At 46.3% G+C, this 10,000-nt stretch overlaps 1 protein-coding gene across 1 annotated transcript in view; it reads right to left on the reverse strand.

Moving 5' to 3' along the window:
* Positions 1-2,120: 2,120 nt before the first annotated feature.
* The window catches only part of eps8l1a (EPS8 signaling adaptor L1a), a 15,901-nt gene continuing 8,021 nt past the window's right edge, over positions 2,121-10,000 (reverse strand). The window contains exons 5-8 of the mRNA XM_065010967.1: positions 6,332-6,420; positions 4,863-4,937; positions 2,845-2,993; positions 2,121-2,280 (exon numbers count right to left, since the gene is read on the reverse strand). Coding sequence (XP_064867039.1) covers positions 2,121-2,280; positions 2,845-2,993; positions 4,863-4,937; positions 6,332-6,420 — 473 coding nt within the window. The remainder of the gene's footprint in view (positions 2,281-2,844; positions 2,994-4,862; positions 4,938-6,331; positions 6,421-10,000) is intronic.

The following is a 10,000-nucleotide window of genomic DNA, read 5'->3' on the forward strand; positions in this document are numbered from 1 at the left end:
ACAGTTCCACTAGACAATGCTACAGTAAGTATACACCTCTACACTGTACAGTTCCACTAGACAATGCTACAGGAAGTACACCTCTACACTGTACAGTTCCACTACAATGCTACAGTTCCACTAGACAATGCTACAGGAAGTATACCTCTACACTGTACAGTATAAGTATACTCTACACTGTACAGTTCCACTAGACAATGTACAGTAAGTATACCTCTACACTGTACAGTCCCACTAGACAATGCTACAGTAAGTATACCTCTACACTGTACAGTTCCACTGTACAGACAATGCTACAGTAAGTATACCTCTACACTGTACAGTTCCACTAGACAATGCTACAGTAAGTATACCTCTACACTGTACAGTTCCACTAGACAATGCTACAGTAGACAATGCAGTTCCACAGACAATGAAGTAAGTATACCTCTACACTGTACAGTTCCACTAGACAATGCTACAGTAAGTATACCTCTACACTGTACAGTTCCACTAGACAATGCTACAGTAAGTATACCTCTACACTGTACAGTTCCACTAGACAATGCTACAGTAAGTATACCAATGCTACAGGAAGTATACCTCTACACTGTACAGTTCCACTAGACAATGCTACAGGAAGTATACCTCTACACTGTACAGTTCCACTAGACAATGCTACAGTAAGTATACCTCTACACTGTACAGTTCCACTAGACAATGCTACAGTAAGTATACCTCTACACTGTACAGTTCCACTAGACAATACACTGTACAGTTCCACTAGACAATGCTACAGGAAGTATACCTCTACACTGTACAGTTCCACTAGACAATGCTACAGTAAGTATACCTCTACACTGTACAGTTCCACTAGACAATGCTACAGTAAGTATACCTCTACACTGTACAGTTCCACTAGACAATGCTACAGTAAGTATACCTCTACACTGTACAGTTCCACTAGACAATGCTACAGTAAGTATACCTCTACACTGTACAGTTCCACTAGACAATGCTACAGTAAGTATACCTCTACACTGTACAGTTCCACTAGACAATGCTACAGTAAGTATACCTCTACACTGTACAGTTCCACTAGACAATGCTACAGTAAGTATACCTCTACACTGTACAGTTCCACTAGACAATGCTACAGTAAGTATTCCACCTGCTACACTGTACAGTTCCACTAGACAATGCTACAGTAAGTATACCTCTACACTGTACAGTTCCACTAGACAATGCTACAGTAAGTATACCTCTACACTGTACAGTTCCACTAGACAATGCTACAGTAAGTATACCTCTACACTGTACAGTTCCACTAGACAATGCTACAGTAAGTATACCTCTACACTGTACAGTTCCACTAGACAATGCTACAGTAAGTATACCTCTACACTGTACAGTTCCACTAGACAATGCTACAGTAAGTATACCTCTACACTGTACAGTTCCACTAGACAATGCTACAGTAAGTATACCTCTACACTGTACAGTTCCACTAGACAATGCTACAGTAAGTATACCTCTCTACACTGTACAGTTCCACTGCTAGACAATGTACTTCCACAGACAATGCTACAGAAGTATACCTCTACACTGTACAGTTCCACTAGACAATACTACAGGAAGTATACCTCTACACTGTACAGTTCCACTAGACAATGCTACTAGTAAGTATACACTGTACAGTTCCACTACACTGTACAGTTCCACTAGACAATGCTACAGTACAGTAAGTATACCTCTACACTGTACAGTTCCACTAGACAATGCTACAGTAAGTATACCTCTACACTGTACAGTTCCACTAGACAATGCTACAGTAAGTATACCTCTACACTGTACAGTTCCACTAGACAAAGCTACAGTAAGTATACCTCTACACTGTACAGTTCCACTAGACAATACTACAGGAAGTATACCTCTACACTGTACAGTTCCACTAGACAATACTACAGTAAGTATACCTCTACACTGTACAGTTCCACTAGACAATGCTACAGTAAGTATACCTCTACACTGTACAGTTCCACTAGACAATGCTACAGTAAGTATACCTCTACACTGAACAGTTCCACTAGACAATACTACAGGAAGTATACCTCTACACTGTACAGTTCCACTAGACAATGCTACAGTAAGTATACCTCTACACTGTGTTGAAGAGCGTCCTGTTTGTGCTGTGACTTGATTGGGTCCTCCCAAAGTTGACCTTCTGGGTCAAAGGCCTCGGGCTGCCATCCATCCAGAAAGACAGGTGAGTATGGAGGGACAGACTCAACAAGCTGGGAGCTGGGAGAGAAAAAGGCCAAAGGTCAGGACTTGTCTTGAGCCTTGTCTATGGATGACAATGTGCATATGAACTACACACAATCATACAGATGCCGTATCTTAATTTGATAATCCTGTTGTTGCAGGAATTGTCCTGCTCGGCAGGAAATGCAAACATGTAGTGTATTCCAGGGTTAAAAAGGCTTCTAAAGTTTTGTATTTTCCATTTTAAATGTCTTACTTGCACCCTGCAAAAAATGTCTAACTATAATCCACACAACAACACACATTTCCTGTTGCTGCAGGATTATTTTTTTAAATGTAAGATACGGCATCTGTACAGCAATAAGCACAGACACCATAGCAGTACACACATACACACACAAACACAAACACACACACACACACACACACACACACACACCAGTTTCACCTATAGTTCAGTTGGTAGAGCATGGTGCTTGTAACACCAGTATAGTGGGTTTGATTCCCGGGACCACCCATATGTAAGATGTATGATGCATAAATGACTGTAAGTCGGTTTAGATAAAAGCATCTGCTAAATAGCATATATGATTATATTACCAGTGTAAGGTCCAGTTAGGCCCTAGGGAGCTCCAAAGCTCCTTCTCTTCATCGGTCAGGTGTTTCTGCAGTAGAGACACAGCACCACTGGTCAAGGCTGGACTGACCACAGTCGCCCCCATCTCTGGCCCATCAGTAGTCTTCACCATCTGAAACCAGAGAGAGAGAGACATGGATCGGTATCAGACTTAACACTGATGTCCACCTGTGACAGACAGCGACAGATAGACTGACAGACAGATAATCATACAGTATCACCAAAGATAGAACAATGAACCAGATATTTCAAATGGTGAATGTGAAGCATCCGATTGGCGTTTCCACTCACTACCAAATATGGTAGTGAGAGGAAGCTCATTGGCCAGCAGTGGAAGAAGATGGAGCGAGATTGATTTTGGCCGACATTCTGCTAATTTTCTCATTGCTGAAACATTTGATCTCAATAAAGTTTTCTGTTCCCAAAACTGTAATTTGTTACGAACAGAGTGGACAAAGTTTTGTAGACTTTACCATTTGCCAAAGTTTCTAAAAATGTGCGTTGTTTAGAAGGAGTGCAAGGGTGGATGGAGTTATTGCACATGCACACTTCACAGAGTAGGCATTCTATAATGGTAATATGCAAATACATGCTAGAATGAGCCAATGGGATCTTGCTAGCTTGTGCATTGTCAGCAACCAATGGAGTTGGCCACTACAGAACACACAGATCTGGGATCAGGCCAGTAAATACCTACCAAGACCAGTGGACAGATCTGGGACCAGGCTAGTAAATACCTGCCAGGCCTTGTGGACAGGTCTGGGACCAGTGGACAGGTCTGTGATCAGGCTAGTAAATACATACCAGGCCCAGTGGACAGGTCTGTGATCAGGCTAGTAAAAACATACCCGGCCCAGTGGACAGGTCTGGAACCAGTGGACAGGTCTAGGATCAGTCTAGTAAATACCTTCCAGGCCCAGTGGACAGTTCTGGAACCAGTGGACAGGTCTAGGATCAGTCTAGTAAATACCTTCCAGGCCCAGTGGACAAGTCTGGAATCAGTCTAGTAAATACCTTCCAGGCCCAGTGGACAAGTCTGGGATCAGTCTAGTAAATACCTACCAGGCCCAGTGGACAGATCTGAAACCAGGCTAGTAAATACATACCAGGCCCAGTGGACAGATCTGAAACCAGGCTAGTAAATACATACCAGGCCCAGTGGACAGGTCTGGGATCAGTCTAGTAAATACCTACCAGGCCCAGTGGGCAGATCTGAAACCAGGCTAGTAAATACATACCAGGCCCAGTGGACAGGTCTGGGATCAGTCTAGTAAATACATACCAGGCCCAGTGGACAGATCTGAAACCAGTCTAGTAAATACCTACCAGGCCCAGTGGACAGGTCTGGGATCAGTCTAGTAAATACATACCAGGCCCAGTGGACAGGTCTGTGATCAGTCTAGTAAATACCTACCAGGCCCAGTGGACAGGTCTGGAACCAGGCTAGTAAATACATACCAGGCCCAGTGGACAGGTCTGGAACCAGTGGACAGGTCTGGAACCAGGCTAGTAAATACATACCAGGCCCAAGTGGACAGATCTGGAACCAGTGGACAGGTCTGGGATCAGTCTAGTAAATACATACCAGGCCCAGTGGACAGATCTGGGACCAGTCTAGTAAATACATACCAGGCCCAGTGGACAGGTCTGGGACCAGTCTAGTAAATACATACCAGGCCCAGTGGACAGATCTGGGATCAGTCTAGTAAATACATACCAGGCCCAGTGGACAGATCTGGGATCAGTCTAGTAAATACATACCAGGCCCAGTGGACAGATCTGGGATCAGTCTAGTAAATACATACCAGGCCCAGTGGACAGATCTGGGACCAGTCTAGTAAATACATACCAGGCCCAGTGGACAGATCTAGGACCAGTCTAGTAAATACATACCAGGCCCAGTGGACAGGTCTGGGACCAGTCTAGTAAATACATACCAGGCCCAGTGGACAGATCTGGGACCAGTCTAGTAAATACATACCAGGCCCAGGGGAATAAAGACGTGATGCACCAGCTCTCCAGAAGACGGCTCTGTGATGGATGACTTCAGGCGGTCCTGAAAGCAAAATAATGGAATCATAATAATCATAATATTTATCCTAAGCAACTTAACAGTCGCGCTGCATATATTTGATGTACGGCTGGTCCTGGGAATGGAAGCCTGCCGATGCTAATGCTCTACTAACTGAGCTACAGATAGTAAAACGGAGCATCTTTTTTTAAAGGGAAAACAGAAATATGTATTTTTATTACATGATAGGACAGAAGTAGGAACATATTGGGTGATGGGCGGACGGCGGAGGGCAGAAAGATGTAGGAAGAGATTGGTAGATAGGCAGAGGGTAGACAGATGTAGGAAGAGATTGGTAGATAGGCAGAGGGTCGTCAGATGTAGGAACATATTGGGCGATAGACAGAGGGTAGACAGATGTAGGAACATATTGGGAGATGGACAGAGGGTAGACAGATGTAGGAACATATTGGGAGATAGACAGGGGGTAGACAGATGTAGGAACATATTGTGAGATAGACAGAGGGTAGACAGATGTAGGAACATATTGGTAGATAGACAGAGGGTAGACAGATGTAGGAACATATTGGGAGATAGACAGAGGGCAGACAGATGTAGGAAGAGATTGGTAGATAGGCAGAGGGAAGACAGATGTAGGAACAGATTGGGAGATAGACAGAGGGTAGACAGATGTAGGAACATCTTGGGAGATAGACAGAGGGTAGACAGATGTAGGAACATATTGGGAGATAGACAGAGGGTAGCAGATGTAGGAACATATTGGGAGATAGACAGAGGGTAGTCAGATGTAGGAACATATTGGAAGATAGACAGAGGGTAGACAGATGTAGGAAGAGATTGGTAGATAGGCAGAGGGAAGACAGCTGTAGGAACAGATTGGGAGATAGACAGAGGGTAGACAGATGTAGGAACATATTGGGAGATAGACAGAGGGTAGACACTGGTAGGAACATATTGGGAGAGAGACAGAGGGTAGAAAGATGTAGGAACATATTGGGAGATAGACAGAGGGTAGACATATGTAGGAACATATTGGGAGATAGACAGAGGGTAGACAGATGTAGGAACATATTGGGAGATAGACAGAGGGTAGAAAGATGTAGGAACATATTAGGAGATAAACAGAGGGCAGACAGATGTAGGAACATATTGGGAGATAGACAGAGGGTAGGCAGATGTAGGAACATATTGGGAGATAGACAGAGGGCAGAAAATATGTAAGGATGCTGGAACCCCGTCTCCAAGGGGACATGTGTTGTCCAGAGTCGAGAAGGTTAGCACTACACCAGACCCCGGAGTATACTGAGGTGAGAAAGTTAGAAAGAAATTAGCCTTTCATACGAAAGATTGATTTTGTGTGACAGAGAGGGACAATGGACAGAAACAAACATCTCTGTTAGTCCACTACATGGGCTCACCAGCAGACAGAAGGAGTACTTGACTTTCTGAAAAATGTCAACAAACTCCTCCTCAGGTGGAGGGCAGGCTTTCAGGGTCAGCAAATCATCTGCACACAAAACACAAAACAATCAACTACTACGATGGGAATTCATCAATGAAATAACATGTAACAATAGTACCCAGAACGCATGTACAACTTTATTCATTTCACTAGACCCTTCCTCCTGATAGACCCTTCCTCCTGCTGGACCCTTCCTCCTGCTAGACCCTTCCTCCTGCTAGACCCTTCCTCCTGATAGACCCTTCCTCCTGCTGGACCCTTCCTCCTGCTAGACCCTTCCTCCTGCTGGACCCTTCCTCCCCTTCCTCCTGCTAGACCCTTCCTCCTGCTAGACCCTTCCTCCTGCTAGACCCTTCCTCCTGCTGGACCCTTCCTCCTGCTAGACCCTTCCTCCTGCTAGACCCTTCCTCCTGCTAGACCCTTCCTCCTGCTAGACCCTTCCTCCTCCTAGACCCTTCCTCCTGCTAGACCCTTCCTCCTGCTAGACCCTTCCTCCTGCTAGACCCTTCCTCCTGCTAGACTCTTCCTCCTCCTAGACCCTTCCTCCTGCTAGACCCTTCCTCCTGCTAGACCCTTCCTCCTCCTAGACCCTTCCTCCTGCTAGACCCTTTCTCCTGCTAGACCCTTCCTCCTGCTAGACCCTTCCTCCTCCTAGACCCTTCCTCCTGCTAGACCCTTCCTCCTGCTAGACCCTTCCTCCTGCTAGACCCTTCCTCCTGCTAGACCCTTCCTCCTGCTAGACCCTTCCTCCTGCTAGACCATTCCTCCTCCTAGACCCTTCCTCCTGCTAGACCCTTCCTCCTGCTAGACCATTCCTCCTGCTAGACCCTTCCTCCTGCTAGACCCTTCCTCCTGTTCATGCTACAGTAAGTATACCTCTACACTGTACAGTTCCACTAGCCAATGATACAGTAAGTATACCTCTACACTGTACAGTTCCACTAGACAATGCTAGAGGTAAGTATACCTCTACACTGGTAAGAGGTAAGAAGAGTGGCGGGGGCGTATGCCTCATGACTAACGAGACATGGTGTGATGAAAGAAACATACAGGAACTCAAATCCTTCTGTTCACCTGATTTAGAATTCCTCACAATCAAATGTAGACCGCATTATCTACCAAGAGAATTCTCTTCGATTATAATCACAGCCGTATATATCCCCCCCCCAAGCAGACACATCGATGGCTCTGAACAAACTTTATTTAACTCTTTGCAAACTGGAAACCATTTATCCGGAGGCTGCATTCATTGTAGCTGGGGATTTTAACAAAGCTAATCTGAAAACAAGACTCCCTAAATTTTATCAGCATATCGATTGCGCAACTAGGGATGGTAAACCCTTGGATCATTGTTACTCTAACTTCCGCGACGCATATAAGGCCCTGCCCCGCCCCCCTTTCGGAAAAGCTGACCACGACTCCATTTTGTTGATCCCTGCCTACAGACAGAAACTTAAACAAGAGGCTCCCACGCTGAGGTCTGTCCAACGCTGGTCCGACCAAGCTGACTCCACACTCCAAGACTGCTTTCATCACGTGGACTGGGACATGTTTCGTATTGCGTCAGATAACAATATTGACGAATACGCTGATTCGGTGTGCGAGTTCATTAGAACGTGCGTTGAAGATGTCGTTCCCATAGCAACGATTAAAATATTCCCTAACCAGAAACCGGGGATTGATGGCAGCATTCGCGTGAAACTGAAAGCGCGAACCACTGCTTTTAATCAGGGCGGGCCAGGTGTCTGGTAACATGACTGAATACAAACAGTGCAGCTATTCCCTCCGCAAGGCTATCAAACAAGCTAAGCGTCAGTACAGAGACAAAGTAGAATCTCAATTCAACGGCTCAGACACAAGAGACATGTGGCAGGGTCTACAGTCAATCACGGACTACAAGAAGAAACCCAGCCCAGTCACGGACCAGGATGTCTTGCTCCCAGGCAGACTAAATAACTTTTTTGCCCGCTTTGAGGACAATACAGTGCCACTGACACGGCCTGCAACGAAAACATGTGGTCTCTCCTTCACTGCAGCCGAGGTGAGTAAGACATTTAAACGTGTTAACCCTCGCAAGGCTGCAGGCCCAGACGGCATCCCCAGCCGCGCCCTCAGAGCATGCGCAGACTAGCTGGCCGGTGTGTTTACGGACATATTCAATCAATCCCTATACCAGTCTGCTGTTCCCACATGCTTCAAGAGGGCCACCATTGTTCCTGTTCCCAAGAAAGCTAAGGTAACTGAGCTAAACGACTACCGCCCGTAGCACTCACTTCCGTCATCATGAAGTGCTTTGAGAGACTAGTCAAGGACCATATCACCTCCACCCTACCTGACACCCTAGACCCACTCCAATTTGCTTACCGCCCAAATAGGTCCACAGACGATGCAATCTCAACCACACTGCACACTGCCTAACCCATCTGGACAAGAGGAATACCTATGTGAGAATGCTGTTCATCGACTACAGCTCGGCATTCAACACCATAGTACCCTCCAAGCTCGTCATCAAGCTCGAGACCCTGGGTCTCGACCCCGCCCTGTGCAACTGGGTACTGGACTTCCTGACGGGCCGCCCCCAGGTGGTGAGGGTAGGCAACAACATCTCCTCCCGCTGATCCTCAACACGGGGCCCCACAGGGGTGCGTTCTGAGCCCTCTCCTGTACTCCCTGTTCACCCACGACTGCGTGGCCACGCACGCCTCCAACTCAATCATCAAGTTTGCGGACGACACAACAGTGGTAGGCTTGATTACCAACAACGACGAGACGGCCTACAGGGAGGAGGTGAGGGCCCTCGGAGTGTGGTGTCAGGAAAATAACCTCACACTCAACGTCAACAAAACTAAGGAGATGATTGTGGACTTCAGGAAACAGCAGAGGGAACACCCCCCTATCCACATCGATGGAACAGTAGTGGATAGGGTAGCAAGTTTTAAGTTCCTCGGCATACACATCACAGACAAACTGAATTGGTCCACTCACACAGACAGCATCGTGAAGAAGGCGCAGCAGTGCCTCTTCAACCTCAGGAGGCTGAAGAAATTTGGCTTGTCACCAAAAGCACTCACAAACTTCTACAGATGCACAATCGAGAGCATCCTGGCGGGCTGTATCACCGCCTGGTACGGCAACTGCTCCGCCCTCAACCGTAAGGCTCTCCAGAGGGTAGTGAGGTCTGCACAACGCATCACCGGGGGCAAACTACCTGCCCTCCAGGACACCTACACCACCCGATGTTACAGCAAGGCCATAAAGATCATCAAGGACATCAACCACCCGAGCCACTGCCTGTTCACCCCGCTATCATCCAGAAGGCGAGGTCAGTACAGGTGCATCAAAGCTGGGACCGAGAGACTGAAAAACAGCTTTTATCTCAAGGCCATCAGACTGTTAAACAGCCACCACTAACATTGAGTGGCTGCTGCCAACACACTGACACTGACACTGACTCAACTCCAGCCACTTTAATAATGGGAATTGATGGGAAATGATGTAAAATATATCACTAGCCACTTTAAACAATGCTACCTTATATAATGTTACTTACCCTACATTATTCATCTCATATGCATACGTATATACTGTACACTATATCATCGACTGCATCCTTATGTAATACATG

The sequence above is a fragment of the Oncorhynchus nerka genome, linkage group LG26 (assembly GCF_034236695.1).
Source record: "Oncorhynchus nerka isolate Pitt River linkage group LG26, Oner_Uvic_2.0, whole genome shotgun sequence".
In the NCBI taxonomy this organism is placed as follows: domain Eukaryota; kingdom Metazoa; phylum Chordata; class Actinopteri; order Salmoniformes; family Salmonidae; genus Oncorhynchus; species Oncorhynchus nerka.